Genomic DNA, 23,119 nt, shown 5'->3' with positions numbered 1-23,119 from the left:
TATACAAGAAACACCAAAGAGAAATTCATCATACAGAAATGTACACTATATGTGACAGATGGAAAAGTGCATGCAGATTTGTCTCATTTAAAAAAAAACAAAAACAAACAAAAACAAAACCAACGAAAAAAAAAACAAAAACAAAACAAAGAAACTTCAGAAACAATAGTACTAAAGTTACTGGGTTTTGATTCCTATAATCTCAAATGAGTGAAAAGTTCTCTGAATTTACAAAAAGCCATTTAACAGATATGACTAGTACACATTAGCAAGCAAGTGGAATGAATGCACTCAAATTTTATTTTACAAGTACTTGTGCTTGACAAATGTGATTTTTTTTTTTAAAGAAAAGTTTTCTTCTAATATGGGCTGGGTAGATTGCTGCCAGGTTGCTCTGGTTTTATACATAGTTTCTCTAAATTTATTTTTAATACCACACAATTTGTTGAAGCCTTCAGTTCTGTTAATTAGACACCATAAAATAACATATGTTTTGTTAACATTCAGGAAATGACATCAAGTCTTTTTTTTATTTTTTGGCTCAATAGATTTTTAAATGTATGATTATCATAACCTAATATTGTCTTTGTCTTCAACTGCAGTGGATTTCCGATCAAACTTTTCCCCTTCTTTTAATACTTTAGGGAATTTTCAAACGTCGGGATGTTTGGCTGTAATGCCCCATGATTTGTTCTCCCTGAAAGAAATCATAGTGACAATTTATTAAACTACAGAGCAACCTGGCTTTTTGGGGTCTGCAATTCTATTTTGTGTTCAATATACCTAACATTAAATCTTGATTCATTTCATCATATTATTTAGGTTATATTTGTCATGCAATTACTTTAGCTGCTAGTTTTCTGGCTCTTTTAGAAGTCTAAGGCAGGGTTTCAGTATCAAATCAGTGGGGCATTACTTTGCATCTTCAGAAAAGGGAATTAAAAGGCTAAAATCTAAATTGCACCAACAGTAGCATATATATTTAATATGAAGAAACTGAAAACCTAAGAAGGAACCATATTTTTAAACATTTAAAAGGTTGGGTTTCCATGTTTAATACCAATTGTTCACAGGGATCATGAAAGCAGAGACACATTGGTACATGTAGACTTTAAATTGAAACAAAACAAAACAAACAACCAAAAAAAAAGAAAAAAAAAAAAAAGAAAAAAGGAAAAATAAAATTTATGGGAAATAAAACTCCTTAGATTCAAAATGGTTTATTCACACAAATTTAATAGGATATATCACAATTGTTTGGTCCATAAATATTTAGGGGAAATAGTTTCTATACAATGCATTTATCAATAAACAAAGAAACATGGACAATTTTGCTAGACCACTTACTGTACTATAAACACGAAGCTCAATATATAAGATTATTGGGTTTATCAACTATATCTGAAAGAGTGCACAACTGCTTTCTATGACATGTTTGTCCCCTCTAACAGGATACACCATAAAAAGAGTTTCAGAAATAAGAGGTAAAACAGTACAAAACTAGTGAGGTGTCAAAAGGGCTTAAAACAGTTAAGTTAACAAACAACACATATATCCTGATTTTTCACAAACTTACTCCCAAGGTATATCATAAGGCACATAGTAGAACTGAGTTTTAATTAGTCTACTTAATAAAGTAGATCTCTAGTACCATATATTGTTCTGTCAAAGAACAAAATTTATAAGTATCAATATTTTTACCTGTAAAAGTGTATTAATAAGATCTCAGCCTTACCAAGGTCGTTTGGTCTGGTTAGTGGTAAATGCCCATAAGGTAATAGAAATAGGAAAAGTCAAGATTTAATATCCGTAGAAGATGATAACCATACTTGCTAAATATATAATGGCAAACACACCTTTCTTCTATTACAGTGTTAGCATCTCTTCCTTCATCTTTTTTTAAAAATAAGCTACTTTTCTGTGCTAATTTTCTAAAAACCCTGAGCAAAAATTACAATAATGCACTTTAATGTGGGCAGTGAACTGTCAATATGTAACCACACATTTATACAGCCAAAAAGGACACCTTTAAAATATATTAAATAGCCACTTTGACCATCAAAAAAGGAGATTTGATGGTGTCTAAAAAGTGGGGTATATGTGCAAAGTTATTCTTAACAATCCACTAAAAGCAAGACATAGATCTTGACTGGTTTTTGTTCGGTTTTGTTTCTAAGACTCTCCACAATCTAATTGGTGTTCAACTACAATAAAAGGATACAAATGAACATTCACCACTGCCCAGACCATTCAGACTTTTAGCTTAAATAAAATTAAAAAAAGAAAGATCACTATTGTAAACTAAGAAATGTATTCAGATCAGCATCCACAAGGCTTCTGAGTTTATCTGCTTTAAAATGATTCACTGACAATTCCCATTTTTGTAGGAAGTTTTGCTAACCTTTTTGCTTTCATACAAAGTTTAAAAAGTTAAAGTATATGTTAAAGATGTTAATTAACTAAAGATTTTAAGTTCAGTTGTTAAACAAAGTGTCTGATACAATCTCAGGAAATATCTAAAGTAAATTCAAAATAGTAATGAATAAATTGTGCTGAAATGTTTTCCTTAAACATCTTAATAAATTATATTTTGCTTATTTCCATTTTCCCTGCAAAAAAAGTATTATTTATAAAAAAATAATTTTAAAAGTACACATGCATATGTGTCATGGTTTAACACTGAGCCAGCAATTTTTTTTGTGCTCACTAAAGTAGCTGGGCAACCTCCTGCTTGCTTTAGTGGTGTGGCACCAAGGCCATGTAGCTCACAGCACTTTTTTTTTATTATTCCAAGTTGATGCTGCTTGACAGGCAAAAGGGAAAAACCCTCCCTATGCAAAATTTCGGATCATTGGTGCTCCTCACTTGAGTTGTTACTCTGCTGTCATTACTTCAATAATATCCTTTTAGGAGCGAGCTCATTCTGAATGATGTTCTTGGATCTTGCCTAATTAATGTACAGAACACAAATTTGGAGACCAGCAGCCTGATCCTGCCATCCTCACCCACACGCACTCTCATCACTGAGTCTCTCTCTCCAAGCCTTCCATCCAGGCACAGCTTTCAGTGGGGGCCAAGAACATCCCAGCTGGGTGAAGAACTGGCAGAGGAGCATTTAATTATCCCAGTGAGACTCACCAGTGCTCAGGGAGGGTCAGGCTTGGGACTAATGCATTAGAAAAAAGCACTGGCACTTGCAGTCTGACTGTTTCAATGAATAGTTTAATTCATATTGTATTTATTTTTCAGCATTAAAAAAAATAATAATACAAAACTTTTGAATGCATTTTAAAAATTAAATTAAATTTGTGTTTCTTAAATGCTGTAAGTGAACAAAGAATCCTGAAGCAGTATTCTTTTGTCTATAATTAAACTGATTTTTTGTTTGGTTTTGGTAGTAATAATTTTTTTCAAGGTTCTGGAAATAAGTAACATACAATTTTAAGAGGCACTTATTAGAATGATTCATAACCTTCTTTTCAGTTATTTGATAAATTTTAAAAGTTTTAGTACAATTTAACAACAATAAACGTTCATTTTTTATAGCAACATATTACTTCAAACTCATTTGCCAAGTGGCTGCAGATGCTACACATCAAGCTGTTTATTTTCCCAAATACTTTGTGGGTTTGTTATTAAAAAAAAAAAAAGGCTTGAAAATAATAAAAATAATAATTATAATAATAATTATAATAATAAAGAAGAGTAAGAATAAAAAAATTTAGAAAAAAAAAAAACTGAAATGTTAGAAAAGGTTCGTTAAGGTAGTTTGTGAGGGGCTCCCGGATTCGTGGCTGTCCAAGTTAGAGGTCACTGATGTCACTACAGTGATAGTGGGATTGGTCAGGTCTGTTAAAGTGGTCGCAGTGCCGGGTGGAGTGAGTGCGCCGCTGTCTGCTGAGGGCGGTGCCGGAAGTGAGGTGCCATCAGCTTTATCGACACCCCCATTCTCCTGCCGCAAAAGGTTCCTTCTGAATTTGGCTCTTGCGTTTTGAAACCAAACCTGCAAACCAATCCCAATTGATTTCTTTACCGATGCTTGTTTTGCTTTGCTTATTTTTGTCTTTTTGTTCTTGCTCTTAAGTCATTTTCTTTTATGTTAGTTTTTGTGTGGCAAATCAACCACGTCACTCTACAGCTTCACTTGCTACTGGTGGTACTGGCTCTTTCGCAGACAGGACCCTGTGTAGAAGGCCCGCTGGTGCCCACTGGAATGTTGCAGACCTCATAGAGCAGCCTTAAGAAAAATCTGCTCTCTCACACACCCAAGGAAAGCAACTTTCTTGATGACCATTTAGTGTAGGTTTTGGGTAAAGACACAGTGAAGATTGAAGCAAAAGGTGAATGAGCAGATTTTGCCAAGGCTCAAAGTTTGTCTTGATAATTTTAAAGACTGAAGAGCAAAGAGGAGTGATATACCACCCCTATCGTACAGCTTGTTGATACGGGTCACCTAGCCTTTCTCTTCTGTAAGATTCACTGAAAATGTTTTAGTTGACATGTAACATGGACATGCTCCTTCTATCTCAATCGCGGCCCTTCTTTGGTACTCTGCATATAATATACATCCTGCTTTAACTTCACCAAGCTAGCACACACTGTATAGGGATTTTTTTTTTATGTAATTTGTTAGGCTGGCCTTCACAAGGAAGTGACTTTTTGCTATGCATGCCCTTAGTGATATAATTTGTCTAACAGGCATTGAGAGAGGGAGCCGGCTGGTCCTGGAGGTCAGAGCTTGCTTCTTACATATCGGGGGATCTGCTCGCTGAGGGCCACATTAACTACTTCAGGGGAGCCCAAAGGCTTCACCCCATGCGTATAACATGAGTAGCTTTGCTACCTCTACCCTTAATAAGGTCACCACAGAGAGACTACAGATCCCAGGATATCTACTGGGTTGGTAGACTCTGGAGACGGTTTCCTCATGTTGAGGATGCAACTGGTTACAAATCACATTTTAGTATTTGGCTGCCTTGGAGTGGTAGGGTAGACATTTGGCATGCCTGCCATGTGATACCATACCCCTCTGCACACCCACTAGGGACACACCTAGCAAAAATATTTCTACATGTATTGCTATTGATACATATAAGGGAAATGCTATTGGCTGGCAGGGGTAGGGGAAAAGTCTGTCAAGCCTGTGACGTGGCTTCTTACCTGCAGAACTCTCTTGGTCAGGCCTGTTTTCTGGGCAAGCTGCTTGAGGTCCTTGGCATCTGGGTTGTGGTTGATAGCAAAGTAGGACTTCATGGTACGAAGCTGGTGGTGTTTGAAGGAGGTGCGCATGCGCTTTGTCTTCTGGGATGGGGGATAAGGCTGCTGGTCTCTGTCCAGGTGATCTGCCTCATTCTCATTACAACCTGTTCAAGAAACAAAATGAAACAAAGAGTTAGTGGCCATACATCAGCAGGGTAAATGAATCAAGGCAAAAATCTTGAGCCATGTGCTGTTTAGAAGGAAACAAGCAAGCAATGAAGAGCTGGGATGGTGCAAGGATAAATACAGAGCTGACATTTTTCTGTTCTTAAAACAAGTTATGTCCCCTGGGCCTGCACCTACTAAGGGCAGACTTAGAAATTTCTTTCTCCTTTGGCATTTATTTTCAAACAAGTCTTTTCCCTGTGGTGATAGTTTTGCTTCGGGTGTTCAAAGAGTCATTTGAAATCTCATTCAGATTTTGAAATCTCACTCACTGAAACACTCCTAGCTTGAGAGAAGGATGAAGGTCAAATGAACATTTTGAATGTTCCTGAGCTCTTCCCCCAAATCTCAGGCACCTATAAAAAGAGGTGTACAGCAGGAAAGTTTGTTGTGACAATTCATCAAGAAAGCATAAAATCTGAAGTTTTTTGCTGATTAATGAATGCTTTTGGAGTCTGTCTGGGAGTTAATATGAACTGCTCAGAGACCCTCATGTGTTGAACATGTCTAGAAAGGAGTTGCATTAAGGCTTGATTCAGTTGTTCCATCTCAACCCCATTCAGCAGTTACTTTTAGTTGGTGCTGATTTAGGATATTTCTGTAAGCAACCAGCTAGTAGTTCAAAACTTAAAAAGAGCTTCACTGCTTTCCCTGATATTTTTGAAGTATCTATGAAGAATTAATTTCTTTCCAATTATACTTTTGTGGGTGTGAATTATACACAAGACAGACATCTATATTTTTCTTTGCAGCTCAAAAGAATTGGATTACCAATTTATAGGATTTTTATAAAGATAGATCAGGCACAAAGGAGAAAATCAATGGTGTCATCATAGCAGGGAATATTAATTAAAGAACAGCTAATTAAAAAATGTTTCAGAATGTCTGAAGACCAGACCAGGTTTCATTAATGGCTTATCTGAATTTTTTAACTGCTTTCCAATAGTTATTGGATTATTTATTAGGCCTAGCTTATCCTTACTTAAAAAAAAAAAAAAAAAAAAAAAAGAGTGAGAGAGAGAGAGGAGAAAGAGGGAAAGCACACCATAGAGACTCATGCTGAAAGTGCTAAAAACAGAGGCAAAGCAACTTAAAACCAGAAGAAAATAAAAAGCTTCTTGAAGGTGTATTCTCTTTTGAATTATAAGACAAGTCAGCATGAACAGATGCTGGCAAGACAACACTTTGATAGAAAATCAGGTGAATATTTAATTATAGCTAGGTTTGCTTCTATTCTCAGTAAGAAGTATATCTGCACTTTCAAACAAAGTAAGCTGACACTTCTGAAAATGCCAGGAGTTGAAAGTTGCCTTAAACACAATTTCAGACCAGATTTGGATTGTATTTACTACTTGTTTTCACAGGCAGTCACACTGTCTTCAGTCGAATTACGTGGGCCGTAGCTTTTGAGCTGGCATAAATCAGAGTAGCAGAACTCAGTCCTTGGGTTTTACTTCAGACAGTTACAAGCTGTGTTTTTGTGTTGTTTTCCTTGGGTCGCTCAGTTTTACAGCAGCAACACAAACTTTCTTGAGCTCCTCTGTCCTGCTTACTGCCTTTGTTTCTGTGATCTACTTTTTTTTTTTTTTTTTTTGTCTGTCTGTCATCGACTTTATTTTGGCTTTTATTTTCAAGAGAAACTGGGAAAAGGGCTCCAGGCATCCTCAGATGATCCTAGTTTATACAATCATTAACTCACTCTCTATTTTATGTGGGTGAAACAGCATTATGTGGTTCAGCCACATCACAGAGCACAGTTTTACACTATTGCTTGGAGAACTAAGGGGAAGCAAAAAAAAGGGCAAGACATTATAGCTCATTTCTTTGCAGCAGATTGGAAGGTTGCTTAATTTTGCTTTGGAAAGAGCTAGGACAGTTTGCTTTTTATTGCCAAGAATTATTCAAGTGAAGTCTTCGTAGTTTTTCACACACACACATATATATAATTAAATAAAGTAAGCAGCTCTTTGAGCAACAGCTGTGTAAAATATTTTCCTAGGGAAATCTTCTTCGCCATCTCATTTCTATATCCTGTGGGTTGTAAGTCAACACAGTTTCCCTCAAAATACGTATTAATTCTGTGATATAAGAGGTAATATAGAGAAAGCCTTGAATGTTTTAAGGACTTTTAAATAGTTTCTTCCATTTTTCACATTAATTCCAGACAGCTTGCAAGTATGAGTGGCCTTTACCTCATAACATTTTGAGTTATTTATTGTTGTGCTTCCACTTTACAGCCGAGGAGATGAGAAACAGAAATTAAACTACTAAACAAAATGCAGAATAGAAAAGCAGATCCAGCTGCAGAATCTGATTTCCCATTCTGACCCTATGCTCAGCTCCCCTGAAACAAAATGTGCACACAAATCTGAGCCAGGTACTGCTGGACCGCTCGTGAAAACGTGTATTTTTACGCTCAGCTTGGTGAAGTTGTTAGCTTAAGCAGAGTTTCGTTTTTAAAGGTCGGTTCCGTTCTCCATAGTGGCTTGCCACAGCGATATGGACACCCCAGGGAATGACTGTTTCGGTAGGACACCGTGTCGCTTTACTGCAGAAGTTAAATTCCTGGTTCTCAGCAAGCAGTGAGTGACGAAGAGTAAACTTTTGCTACGACTGGGAAGCGGTGTGTTCCGAGGGGAGCTCTCTGTCCCGGCTGGGGGTGCATCAGCGCAGACCGGCCATGCACGGCTGGGGCTGCGCCTGTGCTCCCCGCTCTCCTGTCCCAGCCGCGGAGGCCGCGGGGTGCGGGACCGGCAGGGCAGAACAGCACCGCTCCGCGCACCCCGCAGGTCCATCCCGCGGCGCCGGGGCTGCCCGTGTCCTGCCGTGCGGGAAGGAGGGCAGCAAGTACCGCAGCGAATACCCGGGCCCGCCTGTGGGCTGAGGGTGGGTTAGGGGTTCCTGCCCGTGTCCCGCTTCCCGCTCTGAAGGCGGCAGTCGCGTATATAACATTTCGTCTTCTGTGGACTGGTTGCCCTTTGTAAATGATTACGTGCAAGAAAAGTTACTGAATCACAAGGGCAAGGAACGCAAAATGCGTGTCGGAAAGTCGGTGCCAATTATTTAGAGATTTTTTTTTCTTTCTTTCGAGAAGCCATGTCATCTACTGCAACTAATTTCGTAACTGTTAAGAGATTCGTTTTCCCCCACCCGCCTGGATCTGGAACACAATGGGCTGAAGTCTTTTGTACCGGATGCAGAGTTTGGCTGCAAACTGTATTTTCTCGAGACCATGTGTCAACCCTGGACATTGCTAGATAATACATTCTTTTAAAAATCACGGCCTTAACAGATCAAATTTGTCAGCCGTCTAGCCTGAGTCCAAAGCATCCGAATCGAGAGGCTTTGTTTCTTTTTTTCCCCCTGTCCGTTGCCCGGAGGATTCTGTGAGATATCAGTAAATTGAGCAGTATTTTCATAATGGCTGAGTGCTTTTTAATCTCATTTGGACTCAGTGGTACATCCTATATGCCTCATTGTTGTAAAGAAGAGGAGTTTTAAGACTAGTACACAAAGCTATGTTGGCGTTCCCAAATAATGTCTCTAATGAGTCCTGAGCTCAAGTTTAAGGGGTGTTTTATCATACCCACAACTTTTCATCTTTCCCTAATTTCTGGTGCTAATTCTAACGATTGATTGTTCCTAGAAATATCTATATTTATGGATCGGGGGAGTCTGCTGTGCGAATGAGAGAGACCGCAGAGCGGGCGTACGGGAAACCCACCATTAAAAGCCAGGGCTGAATGAATCCTGGCTGAGCTACAGGTTCCCTTTTCTTTAGCAGCTTTCAGGATTGATTGGAAACCGCTCCGTAGCCAGGGATTCCAATGTCATCTTCAATTAACAAGGAACAATTAGTGCAGTGATTGCCCTGGCTCCAAGGTCTACGCATCAGAGGAGATGAAATAGCCTTGCAGAGCTACCCAGTTCCCAGCTAAAGCCCGTTTCACAAGCAGCCCCAGAGGAGCTGCTGGGGGAGGGATGGAGGGGCTGCGGGGGGGCGGGGAAGGATCACTTATGAATCTCAATGACGGCGGGTTGAACTTGGGTGGAGGTGAGAGAGCTCCGGGCCGAAAGCGGTGCACTTCTATCGACCTGCCCTCCTTTGAAGGAGAGGCCCTGACCCCTCTCCTGGCTCCCCTGCGGGGCCAGCGGTTCGCAGAGTTTTGCTTCGCCGCTGCGCAGGCTGGAGCCCCCTGCTCCCTGCCCCAGCCGGACCGGCTCCCCACTTCATTGAGAAGCGCCTTGCACCACTCTTGCTTCCCACACCCTTCTTTCCTCCTTACTGTCCATGGGGAGCTTAAGTTTCGCTAAAATAATTTTTGGAGTCGGCAGCTTGTTAATTCGGATTTACCCTTACTGCTTTCGTCTTCCACCTCATGAAACGCCGCTTGAACTGCTTGATCATAGCTGAAACTTCTTTACCTCATGTCCCCTGACAGTGTGTGTTGAGACACACTTTGGGGACTTTAGGGACTGGAGTTGGGGAAGAAATTTAGTTCAGAGCAACACTTGTTCCTTGCCTACCGTTAAGAGAGCAGAAACCATTCTCCTTAACTACATTTGTTAGGGCTTAGTTACAGGGAACGAAATTTATTCCTTGGCCTCTTATACAGCTGGATCTTTTATGCATCAGTAAAACAGGATTATTTGGACTGAAGAATGAATTAGTGTTAATTTAATATACGTATCGAGATATGTTCATAGCGCAATGGAACTGTAGGAATCATATATTGTAACTGTTATTCTATTTTTCTTCTGAACCGTTTGATGAGTTCTAATTTGCGATCTAACTGGTGACGTGCTTTTTGCTAATAAAATACAAATAATGCTAACAGTATCTCTGAGGTACCTATAGATAAAGAATGCCATGATGGGGTTGGGATTATTTTTTTTTTCTTTACCCTGGGAAGTTTGGCTGTTTGATATTAATAGGCAAAGACAGCCTTTAGGAGGGCTGCTGTTAGCTCTCCTGCAAACGCTCCAACCCTCAGAGGGCAGTTTGATTGGTTTTCAAATGGTTAGGCAAGATTTGGCCTGGCTGAGTTACTCACGCACTGCCTGGCTGAGGGGAAGCCCGAGAACGCGCTTTTCGGAGGAGCAGGAGGGAAGTTCGATGTGTGTCTCCCACCTGAGTTGTAGTTGACGATGTCCACTCCCAAGGCAGGGCTCTTTCTTTTCCTGGGCCTCCCCTTCTGGACTGTGCCAGTGCCGTTGAAGTAAGGCAGGGCCAGCCCTCCGCTCTTGGCTGCCAGCTCGGTGTAGCTCAGCTGAGGGGGATATTCTCCTTGCAAAAGGGACTCGAAGTGTGCCCTGCAGTAAACCAGGTTGTCCTTCATGCCAAAGTGATCCCCTGTGGTCAGAGTCTTGTTGCAAGTGGTGCAGGTGAAGCAGCTCAGGTGATAAACCGACTCCCTGGCTCTCATGACCATTTCAGAGGCTGAGATCCCAAGGTGGCAGCGGGCACATCTCTGCACGGAGAACCTTCTGAAGGAAACAGAAAAGTGGGCATCAACTAGAAAGGTAAAGGCAGACCTTGCCCCCGCGCCGCCCACCTTCCCTCCCGGCCACGGGAGGTCACAGGGAGCCTGTCACCGCCAGGGTCGCGCCCTCCCCAGCCCAAGGACGGCCCTTGCTGCCGGCGCTGGCCCCTGGCCTTGGCCCACCACCGGGCAGCCAGCACCAAGCCCCCGGGAGAGCGCTTTGCTCCCTCCGCCCGGCTGACCTCTTCGCTTCGGACTGCGGCAGAGCCCCTCCCGCTGCCCGTGTGCGGGCCGGGGAAGATGCGTCCCCGCTCTCCTGACATCCATGTAGAGACGAGAAGGGCCTAGGGGAGCTGAACCCCGGGAAAGCTGAAACGCACGAATAAACTGTGACCGCTCCTGGGGCCCGGCTGCCCAGCACCCCCGGCGGGATTGCCGCGGGGCTCCGCCGTCCCTCCCGCTGCGCCAGCCCCGGGCGCGATCCCAGCCCGTTGGAAAACCGGCGAGCTACGGGCAGAAGGGAACTTCAGTTGGGTCTTCTTACGCTGGTATTTACGGAGGGATACCGCAGAGCAGCGGGAGACCCGAGGTCTTCTCCTTTGCCTGCTTGTGCAACACCACACATGCTCAGTCGACGTGTCCCCTGTCCATCCGCTCAGTTTTTTAAACTCTCGAGACTTTTCGGAGGGGACACGTTTACATGATTAAGGAATCGCTGACTGCGAAAAACTGCCTTTCAAAGCCCATGTGGAGAAAAGTGTTTCGTCTCATGATGCCTTGTGAGGGGGTGTGCGTTTAAACCGATGGGGGCTGATTGCTGTACCTGTAGTAATCCTCCTTGCAGTAAATACTGCCGTCCTTGGCAAAGCAGGTGAGTTCTGACTCCAAAGCCAGTTTACATTCACAGCACTTAAGACACCTGAGGTGCCATTGTTTGTCAACAGCCAGCAGGTAATATCTGTCTGAGATCTTCCCTCCACAACCAGCACACAAAGCAGGCTTCTCGGGGCTCATTGGGGGCAAATTCTGCAAAACAACCACACCACAAGGGGATGAGACAGGGAGAGAAAGACAGGCAGGCAGTCCTAGCTGGGGACGGTTCCCGCGCAGGGCCCGAGGCTTGTATGAAGAGAGTGGGACCAAACTCTCTGCTCCCGGGTGAAAGTTTGAGGGGCAACCGGGACCATCCCTATGCTAGGAAAGTATTTACCGCCTTCCAGCTTTCGTGTTTATCCCATTAAACATCTCCTAACGATCTAATATAATTTCAATATGTGAAGGCAACTCATTAGGCCTCAGTAAGAAGAGTAGAGCCCATTCTTTTCTCAGGTCCCAAAGTTAAAGTCTGTAGCTTCCTTGTTACTTCGGCTTTTTAACCTTTGAGCACTCCACAAGAACGGCATTTTAAAGTAGGAAAATACCAGTTTGCTGCACCAAAAGTTTATGGCAGAGGGTGCCGGTTTGCACCGATTTTCCGATAAATTTTCACCCGTTCTTAAACCAGCCCCAAAACGCCTCTCTAAAGAAAACCAGGCCATTTGAAAGAGAAGTAAGAGAAAGGAAACAGGTGGACGATGGAAAGTGCAGTGAGTGCCAATGCTCACCATCCTGGCTAGGGAAGTGGCCAGAAAGGTGGTACAGGCTGTTTTCAACTAAATCTAGCATCTTTTCATCGGCAGACTTCTGCAAGTTCCCATTAATCTGCTCCCCACGAGGAGTGTCGCTCGGGACAAAGGGAGATGGAGGGACGGCGGAGACAAAAGCTCTGCCCTGAAACATGGGGCAGCGTTTGCTGATAAAGTAACGGGGGGGGGGGGGGGGGGGGGGGGGCGGGAAATGCTGAACATCTTGTTCCAAAGTCGCAACTGTTTTAAAGTGGCAACTTCGCGTTCACTTTGCAATCTGAAATTGTGTTCCTCGCCCACTTTTTTTCTTTCTTTTTTTTTTTTTTTTTTTTTTCCCCAGCATTTGAAAAGGCCACTTGAATTTACATTGCAAATCCTCATGTAACAAAGCGGGAGTTTATTTAAGAGAAGGGGCGGAGGACTCTGTGGCTCAAAGCCTTGAAGCATTTTTCCAGGCCGTTACTTTGTCTGCAGAGCCTTGTGCGAGATCGGCGGAAGCCCTAGAAGTTGGAGAAAGGGAGATTTTGCTTTGCACGAAAAACAGCGTGACACTCGGTTTCTCCGCCACCCCGTAGTACGTTTGTTAAGACTTTGGTCCTTTGACTAAGAAAAGAGGTGTTACTGCTAAACAAAGTAGTCGGCGGACGCAACATTCAGCGAGAGCGCTGCCTCTTTGTATCAATCCCATACTTCAGACCAAAAACGGTTTCAAAAAGTAAGCGGTCGCGGTTTGCGGTTTGATTTAGGAGGTGCCAGGAGGGCAAAAAAGTAAAGTGCACCTCAAAAACTCCAGCTGTAGTCCTGCTCGGACGGGGCAGTGCGGCCGCAGGGAGCCGAGCAGGGGCAAAATGCTGCTTCGCTTTAAGGACTGAAAAACCATCCCTGTTACGATTTAAAATGTATCTCCCCGTTACTCCAGAGAGCACACGCAAACGCATCGATTAGAGAAACGCACAACCGAGCCTGGCCAGCATAGCCCTCAGCATTACGGGTGGGTTAACAGGGAGCCTCGAAAGGGTCTCTACAAGCAAGGAGTGGCAGGGAAGGGGCAGGGGGAAGCAGCGTCTTTCTCTTCCCCGAAGCCAGGGTCTATCCCGCTGCGGGTCCGTGCTTGCAGGGATTCCCTTTCAAAGAGTGCCAGCTTCTTTCTTACCGTTTCTCGGCCGTTCATCTGTCCCCCTTTGGCCAGGCGGGACTCGGTCTTGGATCGCCTCTCCATCTCCTCCATGATTCCTTGGATGTGGCCTCCGGAGATCCCGTGGAAAAGCATGGCTGGGGGACGGAAAGGACAAGTATTTTCTTCTGCTCTGCACCCCACTATTTCCATATACAGACCCCAGAGTCTTTAGATCATCCAAAATGTTTACACCGAGGTGCACAGCGCAGGGAGGGAGGTTGCAATAGGAGCTTCTCTTTGCACAAGCACCGAGGGCTTCCTGAAGATGTGCAGAAAACAAACAAACAAGGGGGAGAAAATGTAATAATAATTAGTTTTTTAAAAAATAAAATAATAAAAGCGAGCTAAAATCTGTTACTGTTCTGGAGAGCTGGAGCTCCTGACTGGAGAGACTTGGACCTGGGGCAGTAGAATCGGTCGGGAAAGGATATAGTTTTGAATACAAAGAAAGCAAAAAGAAGTGCTATTTTCAGCAGTCCCTGGTTGCTTTAAAGTTCCCAGTGCCTGTAGGTTGGATTTGGGACTGCTGCTTTCCGGAGCTCTGTCCAATTTGTTAAGAGACTAAAGCCAGCCCATTTTTGATAATTTAGTAGGAGGAGTTCTCTCCCTTGAGCCGCCACTGATTTTTATTCAGACAACAAAGACCTGTCATACTCCTCTCAACCCCTAGTGATGGGCAAGCAGTGACAAACATTACCGTCGGGGCTGTGGGTGGGGTTTATTACCTCCCCCAAACACGGAGTCCCGGTAGTTGGCGGCGACGGAGCCTGGAAAGGGGCAGGGTGGCTTTGGGGCCCCGCTCCCCCCGGGGCCGCTCCGCGCCGGCGGAAGCTCCGTTCCGCGGCCCTTCGGGCTGGCACCGCTACTCCTGGCTCCGCCACGGGGAGGGGGGAGGGAGGAGAAGCGCCGTTGTGAGGCAGCCGAGGCGGGATGGAGCGGCCAGACCGCTCCCGGCGCCCAGGGCCCGCGGTCGCCGAGGGGGTCGGTAGGCGGGACGGCGGGCGAGGGCTTCGCAGTCAGGAGGGCACGACGTCGCCCGCCCATGTCCCGGGCGCATCGAGCGCTTACTGGGACTCTACCATTCCTCCTGCCACCCGGGAACATCAAACCCCCGGGAACCCCGCCCGGACCCGCAGTAGGACCTCGGGCACCCTTCGCAGGCAGGCTGCGGGGCCAGCCCCCCGGCCTCCGACGGGGAGGGCGGGCGAGGAGCGGTCCGGAGACGCCTGGCAGGGCTTCTTCCTCTCACCCGCTCCTCGGCTGCGGGCTGCGAGCGATGATTGTGTGCAGGGTACAGGGCGATGCATTCCTTCCCGGCTAATCTCTCTGCTCCCCCTCCCCTCCTTTTCCCTTTTTTCTACTTACTTTTCACACCACTCTTCCTTGCCTTTCCCTGCAACAGCTGCCGGCTGTTTCCTGACACCTCGATCCCCACTGAAGGATCTTCCTGGCGGCGGTTCTGCTCTCCCTGTTCCCTGGGGGACGCTCCACACCAAACCCGAGCGCGACTAGTGAAAGAAGTACCCCAGCCCCCACTTCCTTTCCAAAGCATCCCAGAGACATCCTCAGGGGCTCCTCGAATCACCTCTTACATGTAACCCAAGATTCAGGCAGCCAGTTTCCTCCCTTCTCTCTCCCCCTAAGTAGCTAAAATTAATGTTATTTGCAGATTGAATGTTGCTACATTCCTCCGAGTGCCAGAATACAGCTCATAAAACACAATTTCACACAAAGATGAAGTCAATCAAGTGAAATAAGCCGGGATTTTTTTTTTCTCTGTTGGCACACTAGACCCTGGACAGCAGGGCTGCTATTTACTGTAAGTAATGTAATTAGCCCTTTTGGATGGAAATCAATGTGTTGTACGTGTGTGTGTGTGTTTTAATAAGAGAGTAATAGCTATAAAAGCGACGAGATGGAAAGGGATGAGGGAATCTCCCTTAAAACGGGTAGATCCCTCCACAAGCCGTAGTCCCCTGCAAAGCACTCCCGGCTCTGGGGAAAAAAAAAAAAAAAAAAAAAAGAAAAAAAAATAATCTGTGTGTGGGGAAGAAGGGGAAATAGGCTTTCCTTGGAGAAAACAAGTCAATTAGCACAACAAGCCATCAGGAAAAAATAAACAAGGTGATTCAATCCGGTATACGGGAGCTGTTTGTTCTGGTCTCCCTCCTTCCCGTCGCCCCTCCGAGGTGCCCCGGCTGCTCCATCAGACGGACGAAGTCGCGTCCCACTCACCCCAAGCCTCCCCGGGGGAGGGCAGCGCAGCCCGGCCGGGCCGGCCAGACCCGTCTCGGAGCCTGCGGCTTTGCCGAGGGCTGCAGAGCCTCCTGGGGGAAAGAGGCGGTGCGGAGGTTTGGGAGGGGGGCGGCCGCGCTCTGGGATGGGGTGACAACTCCGCGGGAGGGTTTGGTCCCGCACACCCTGCGCTCACCAGTTGCCACAATTTGCCTGGCGCGGGCGATTGCAGTGGTTGCTGTGGCCAGAAGTAAAGAAATCTCACCAAGATACTTTATTTCTAATAGTTGCAATATAACCTTTCCACTCTACTGGCACGTTCAGGGTTTGGTTTTTTTGTTTTGTTTTTGTTTTTCCTTTGAACGAAATGTTTCTTTATTGCCGTCCAGATATTTTGGCAGGGTTAACTCAACCTGCCTCAGTTTCGTGTTGCGTCTGCTCTCTGGGAAATGATCTGCGTTTCCCAGGGCGCCCGTACCGCCAAAGACATCCCCGCTGTGCCGTGCGGAGACACGCGCTGACTCCCGCCCGTCCCGTGCGGCCCGCGTCGTCCCTGCGGACCCCCCTTGGAAGCGCCGTCGTGCCCGTGTCCCTGCCTGGCTGAGGACGGTCAAACTCATCTAGAATGACCGCACGGAGGAGGGGTCTGGGGAGAGCCGCCGGAAGGGAGCGGGGGGGCTGGGCCTAGCTCATTGCGGGCTGCTTAACTGGGGCTATTGCACCCCCCGCGCTGGCTGTGCCCCCGCCGCGGGGTCTCCGGGTGCGGACACCGCTCCCCTCTCCTCCCGCTTGTCTGACATTTGCTGTCTCAGGTTCATCGAAATACTGTCTGCAGGTGCAGACACTGAGCGTCGGTCCGAGCCTGAGACACCAAAAATATTGTTTGTTAATTCCCGTGTCTGCCTTAGCTCGACGGCGCCGTTAGGAGTAATTGGGCAGACTCATAACAAAACCCAGAAATTAGTAAACCTCCTCCGGTTGGGCACACTTTAATTAATTAGAGGACCCTTTCTTTCTGCTCCATCAGGTACGGTTAAGAATACGCTGCTAGCTACTGCTGCTCTAGTAAAGGAGGCCAGGGGTTTCCAAGGCGTTTTCTGATTAGCATCCTAACGTTGGCAGAGCACTTCTTACCTAAAGGGACACTAAAAGTTTGTTGCTAGCATCAAACGTGACTTGTCCGTTTCTAAAAGGCCTGTAGCAGGTCAAGGTAAATTTATTTCAATGTTCCGGAGATTCCTGGCTGCAAGTTGAAACTCCACCGCTCTAAGGCAGGCTGGTAGCGAGAGGTTGTCATTACAGCACGAATGTCTCTCTATAGCTTTGCTGGTTTGCTCGGGGAGGGAAAAGCTCACCAAAACCACGACAGGGAATCTAAAATCCAAATCTACCAGTTTATCCCCCATGAATCCGTCTGCATTAGCACTTAGCCTCTGAGCACAGTTTCTCATTGCGGGGTGCTTTTATCTCCTTCGCCGCAGCATTTTGGGAAGGATATCTGATGTGCAATATTCAGAATATGTTAGTAATATGACAGGAGCTCCGAGGTTTTTCCTTCCTGTAAGGCTATACCCCGACTCCTCAAGCTAACGGCGATGCGGGGGGTGCCTCGCCGTTTGCCGATTGCCACAGGTAAAGCCTGGGCCCGCGCGTCCCCTGCCCGAAGCAGGCTGGGCGCTCCTGGGGACAGCAGCAGCCCTGGTCCGCAGCTCTCCCCGCGCTCGCTCGAGCCAGTTCCACCTTCCTAATTAGCATGTGCCCTGGACGGATTTCAGCATGCGGTCACTGGGATCCCCTTTGCTATAGAGCCCTTATTCTTCCTGGCCACGGGCTACAGTGTAAAGCCTATTACAGCATGAACGATCTTGTGTTTAGTTCTGAGGATTTAGGACAAGGTCTACATGCAAATTAATAATTGACCAACAATAATTAGACGAAAGGGGAGGGTATTCAGGCGGCAGGGTGGGGGTGGGGAGGAGGGGGAGTTCTTTGAGCAGAAATGCTTAGGATGCCGTCTGTCCTAGACGACGCCGGTGCGTGTCCCGGTCTGCAGGCGCAGGGCGATCCCCGAGCTCAGCCGCCTCCCGCCGCACAAGGGCAGCAAAACCGCACACCGGCCCCGGCAGGTACCTGAACTTTTAAAGACGCTTCCAGTTTAATAATTTCCAGAAATTTAAAGCCTGTAGTGATAACAGCAGCAGGATTAGGATCCTGTTGCCTGAGAGGCTGGTAGTTAAAGCCAAGTCTATTTTCAAATCCTAACGTAATATTTCTGCTCTGCGAGCTTGTGGTGGAGTACAGTGCTATTAATGATCAACCTCATCTCTTTGTGAAGTCCGTGGCTAGTACAAGCAATCCAGAGACAAAGAAGAAAAATCTGAATAGGGTTACATCTCTCGCGGTGGCATAAAATACAGCTACTTAGTTTTCAGGATAAAAATGGGTTGCGTTTTTTTGAAAAGCCCGACATTGTTTAAAATTTCACTTCGGTGTCAAAACCGACATATTTTGCTGTGACCGTCTTCTGCCTCGAGTCCTCCCGTGTGTGACCTAGACCAGCTCTCGGATTACTGTGTTAGAGAAACAGAGAAAGCCGATGCCCGGCAGCCCGGGCTCGGACACCGACCCTTCCCTTCCCCAGACGGACTGCGCACTGGCTGTCGGTGTCAGTAACACAAGCACAGGGTATCTTTAACGGTGAACACAATTGAAATGAAAAAACAAACAAACAACCTCCAAAGTGCTTGTACCTCCCGGTAATCTGAAAACATGTTCATTAAGACATGTATTCATTTGCTTGAATAGATTATATTTAAATAACAAACAATTAGGTGCCTTGCATAGTAATCTCAGATACATGTCTCCATAGCCAAGCGCTGGTGACTGACCACAAACAAGTGATCACACAGTCAGAATAAAGCAGAAGAGGCAGATTGTTGTCTAACACGAAACTGTTCACCGCCAAGGACCTCAGCATTGTTAGCTTCTTAGCTGTCTGATATTAACCTTAATCGTGTTTGCACTCCGGTTGTAATGAAGCCATTGGAAATAATCTCATTTTGCTGCTTTTGGACAGGACTCGCTTACAGGCTAGATTCACAGAAAAGTAAAAGGAGCCATTCCATTAAGAAAACCCACAAGTATTAAAAAAGCAGTGTTTTTGTTTGTTGTTGTTGTTGGGTTTTTTTCTCTGAACGGCTCAGTCTTCTCAGGCTGCTAATTTTCTAGATTTAAACATTTATGCATCAAATGTTGTCTGCGAATACACCTGGGGAAACTACCAATTCTATGTGTTGTCTTTTTTTTTTTTTTTTTTTTTTTTTTTAAAAAAAAACACCTCGCTAAAGAAACATCCGGCAAATGACATCCGTGAGGTCTAAAAAGCTGTATTGCTAGCAAAGACTCATGCAGGAGCTTACCTTGAGACCTTAGGAGCTTCTTCCAAAATTGTACCCTCCTTAATGAGTGATGAGGGATGGGTTTTGGATGGAGAAGAGACGCAATGATCTAGCCAGTAGATGGAGGTTGTTCCTTAGCAGAGGATCCCTATGTTAATTAAAATAAACAAGCTGCTCGGTGGAAAGATTTTTTTCCTCCCTCTCTCTCCTCCTCTACATAGTCTGTAATACAGATTTGACGTGAATTTCTAACCTCTGACCTCTTACCAACATACACTTTTACCTGCCTTTTATTTTCTGTTTGTTTCGAAATATTTTCCAAAGCAAAATAAATAAATAAACAAACAACTAAATAAATAAATAAGACTGAATGAAAGCAAAAATAAATCCCACCTCTCGGTTTTGGCTGGTTTGCTAGGTTTTCTCGATTAGCTGTCTCAGCTCCTCAGTAATCAGGTGAGGTGTTAATGAGGAGATGGTTGTAAATAAAACTAATAAAGCAACGAACATACTAGGAAATTAAAAAAAGGCGAGGACTGAGAGGCTGCTAAAAATATTGTCGCGATCCGAGCATTTCCCCATCATGCTGGTTTTTTTCGTTCTGTGCTTATTCACAGCTGAGCAGCAACTCCCGTGTTGTTGCCATCTCTCCACATTTTTTTATTTTTTTATTTTTTTCTCTCAAATCGCACTGAACCAGCCAGGGACTGCATCAACCCTTCCCACTTTCATAAAAAGCCTCTCAAATGCAGTCGCCAAACAGCAAACTTCAGCCTGATCTGATGTGATATGATATACGGATTCATGGAGCAACCTCGCTTTGCCAAACCCGATGAAACTGTGAGTTGTCATGGAATACTACGCAGTCAAACCTGGGATAATTGTAAAAGTGAACCCAATTTAACCCATTAGAATAAAATCAAATGCCAAGATGAATCGGAATCATTGCTTTTGAGGTGACAGTACTGATGACAATTGATCCACCGGCTCAAAACAATAGAAAAATATAGGCTCGGGAGTAATTTCTCAGACTCCCTCCCGGGGGGATGCGCGGACCCGGCGGCGAGGCAGGAGCCGGCTCTCGGCCGGGCTGCGGTCGCGCCTCTCGCCGGCTGTTACAGAGCGGCTCTCGCCAGGAGGGGGGTTACTGCAAGGGCTCTGTGGCCAGGGAGCTGTTTCTGGAGCAGGAACAGGAGATGATTTCTCGCTTTGGCTTTTGTTTGTCTTAACCCCCGCGACAATTTCAGTTCTCCTCCCGTAAGCCTTAGGTTTACGTGTCCAGCTTGGTAATCTTTAAAAAAAAAAAAAAAAAAAAAAAAAAAGAAAAGAAAAGAAAAGAAATAGCAAGGGATGCTAATGATCTTCCTTGGAGTTTGTCAGGGAGTGGAGACGCGGCGGCGAGCGGAGCAGGCAGGGCTCTGCTCTCCGCCGATGTGCGCACGGCAGGGCGGGGGTCCGGCCGTACGCCCCGGGGCAGGGCGGCCGGGTCCCGCTCTGCCAGCCGCCGGAGGTGCCAGCAATCCGCTGCCAGCGGGCAGGGGGCTCGGCAGCAGCCGGGTAACAGCATCGGGGAGCCGCTCTCCCCGCCCCAGGCTGGGTCTTGACCGGCAGGGGGAGGTCCCCGGGGCGGCAGCGCGCCCGCCCTCCCGCGAGCAGGGCGTGGGGAGCCCTGGTCTCCGCGGGGAGCGTAGCGGCTTCGGGTCCGCAGTCACTATGAAAGAGCACATCCCACCTAACAGCAGCTCACCTGGAGAAACCAGCCAGTGAGGTGTCGGTCGGGGGTGTGTGTGTGGGGGTATTTCTGAAGGAGTACTTAAAAGTACTTAAAAGCCGAGGTGTCTCTCCGCAGGAAGGGTGGGTTTGGGGCAGGTGAGCATGGCCTCTGAGCACGGAAAGTTTGCGTTGCCGGCTCTGAGGCTATGCAAGTCCGCCATGGATGGCGAGAAAGGTTTTCATTAAGTCCGCTCGCGACCAGGAAGTGTAAAGCCATCCCGGGCAAGAGCGGGAGCAGCCCTCGGGCAGGATTAGCTACACCCGTCAGGCTGTGCCTGCGCTGGGAAGCGACTGACTGCGGGGAGAGAGGTGCCTTCATGGGACTTACTCTCTTCTCAATCTCCCTGAGATTGCCGCCGCCGCCATCTGCGCCAGTTGCAATAATAAGAATTATTATAATTATCATAATCACCGTGGTTGTGATTGCTGCGACTTTGAGGGAGGATGTCGGGGCCTTGACGAAGCGCTTGGCTCTGGGAGAAGCCCGACTGGACCGCGCATCTATCGGCGGCCGCAGCCGCGGGCTCTTCCCCTCTCCTCCTCTTTGCCTCTAAAAGATCCAAAATACTTTTTTTTTTCTTTTTCTTTTTTTTTTTTTTCTTTTTTCACCCATCAATTACAGGCGCTCTAATGGGAGCAGGAGGCAGAGGAACATGCAAGGCTTATAATAAGCCACCTGCTGCGTCGCGCCTAACTAGTGTTATCTTTATTTCTTTTTACTGCCGCGGACATAACCGGACCTTGCATTACAAATTCCCCACCTAGTACGAGGGCCAGGAGAGGAGGACCCCGCCACGCCGACTGGGGAGCGGTGGCTGGTGGGCTTTCAGCGACAGTGACGGGTGCTCAGTTCTTGCGCAGGGACCCGAGACCCAATGGCGGTACCTCGCCCTGGGGCCGGGCTCAGCCCTCAGCTTTGGGGTGCATAGCTCAGGGGATGTGCTTATGGCTGTCTGTCCCTGCAGTGACCCCACTCCCCGTCTATTTGCATGCACACATGAAGCTGTATAAACAGCAGTAATAGCCTCATAAGTTAAATCAGTGTTTGTTAGCACAGCCATTCCAAGTAATTTCAGATATTTGGACTCAGTCTGTTCAATGTAGCTTCAACCTATTGACTTGCCAGACGAGGCGTTCATGTGGACCCAGTTGCTAAAACGGTGAAAACAGACTTTAGCTCTAAACTGTGCTACTCTCCCATCTGACGGATGTTAATATACAAACGAAATCCATTTGGACGTTTTTTGTTACCAGAAGGCTGCGCTGAAGTTCAAATGATCTATATCTTAGCATCTGGAAGCCTGCACAAGCATCTTTTTGGAGTAGGCTTCAAGACGTGTTGTTCAACCAAAGCTGAGGAAGGATCAAAATAGGACACCAAGCAACTGACAATAGCTTCCCGTCTAAATGAAACTGGCTGCTTCATTTGAAAGTAAATAAATGAAAAAATGCCTTTTCATATACTACAGCCCCCCGCGGGTAACTCTACGCCCTCCCACCCAAAGTCCATTTCGGAACCGCTGTGTAGCATCGGGATGTCTCCAAGGCCACTGCCTGCAAATCTCCCCCGCTGGCCCAGCACTCCGAGTGGAGCGGGGAGAGACCTTCTTAATCTCCGAGATAGTCGCTGGGCCTAGGGTTCGATTTTGATTTTCTGAGCGCAGCAATTCATCGACACTATGGTAGGACATATCATCTGAGTGCCATTCAATCTGAATAAAGATCTGTGGTGGAAGAACTCGTGCGAGACAATCAATACGATAGTCCTGATATCAATAACTTTAGTTGGATATAAAGAAGGACATTCCTGTTAATAAAACAAAGACGAAGGAGCTTTGGGCAAGGTTGGCGATAACGTACTGGAGTGCTCAGTACCTCCTGGGTGCTCACGAATATCTGTAATAAACTTTATACTTCTGTTATGTTTGCAAACAGAATTCTTTTGTCTTTCGAAGGCTTTTACAAACTTGCACACCAAACAGACGATGTTCAATCAAATACAAA

General features: G+C 46.0%; 1 protein-coding gene across 4 annotated transcripts; it reads right to left on the bottom strand.

Moving 5' to 3' along the window:
• Nucleotides 1-131: 131 nt before the first annotated feature.
• Nucleotides 132-19,443, bottom strand: LHX9 (LIM homeobox 9). Of its 4 annotated transcripts, none has more exons than XM_051625620.1 (6): nucleotides 19,364-19,443; nucleotides 13,686-13,804; nucleotides 11,731-11,933; nucleotides 10,556-10,911; nucleotides 5,161-5,363; nucleotides 3,746-4,003 (listed from the first exon to the last, which is right to left on the bottom strand). In XM_051625620.1, exons 2-6 carry the CDS (start codon nucleotides 13,800-13,802, stop codon nucleotides 3,746-3,748), a joined length of 1,137 nt encoding a protein of 378 aa, XP_051481580.1. In that variant the 5' UTR covers nucleotides 13,803-13,804; nucleotides 19,364-19,443. The 4 variants fall into 4 exon arrangements, with proteins under 4 accessions (XP_051481581.1, XP_051481578.1, XP_051481580.1 ...); XM_051625619.1 differs by lacking the exon at nucleotides 19,364-19,443 and adding an exon at nucleotides 6,861-6,866 and having other exon boundaries at nucleotides 13,686-14,197; XM_051625621.1 differs by lacking the exons at nucleotides 3,746-4,003; nucleotides 19,364-19,443 and adding an exon at nucleotides 132-697 and having other exon boundaries at nucleotides 13,686-14,197.
• Between the last annotated feature and the right edge of the window lie 3,676 nt (nucleotides 19,444-23,119).

This window comes from Apus apus, chromosome 7 (assembly GCF_020740795.1).
Source record: "Apus apus isolate bApuApu2 chromosome 7, bApuApu2.pri.cur, whole genome shotgun sequence".
NCBI classification, from domain to species: domain Eukaryota; kingdom Metazoa; phylum Chordata; class Aves; order Apodiformes; family Apodidae; genus Apus; species Apus apus.
Note: the sequence above shows the minus strand (reverse complement) of the source record. Positions and strands in the feature narration are given on the sequence as shown.

Bases quoted from the DNA above. Each gene is read 5' to 3' on its own strand.
- LHX9 (XM_051625619.1), bottom strand. From the start codon at position 13,859: ATGGAAATAGTGGGGTGCAGAGCAGAAGAAAATACTTGTCCTTTCCGT. The intron at 11,934-13,685 runs GTAAGAAAGAAG...GTTGTTTTGCAG, and splicing joins AGATGAACGGCCGAGAAACG to AATTTGCCCCCAATGAGCCC. The intron at 10,912-11,730 runs GTACAGCAATCA...TGTTTCCTTCAG, and splicing joins TGCAAGGAGGATTACTACAG to AAGGTTCTCCGTGCAGAGAT.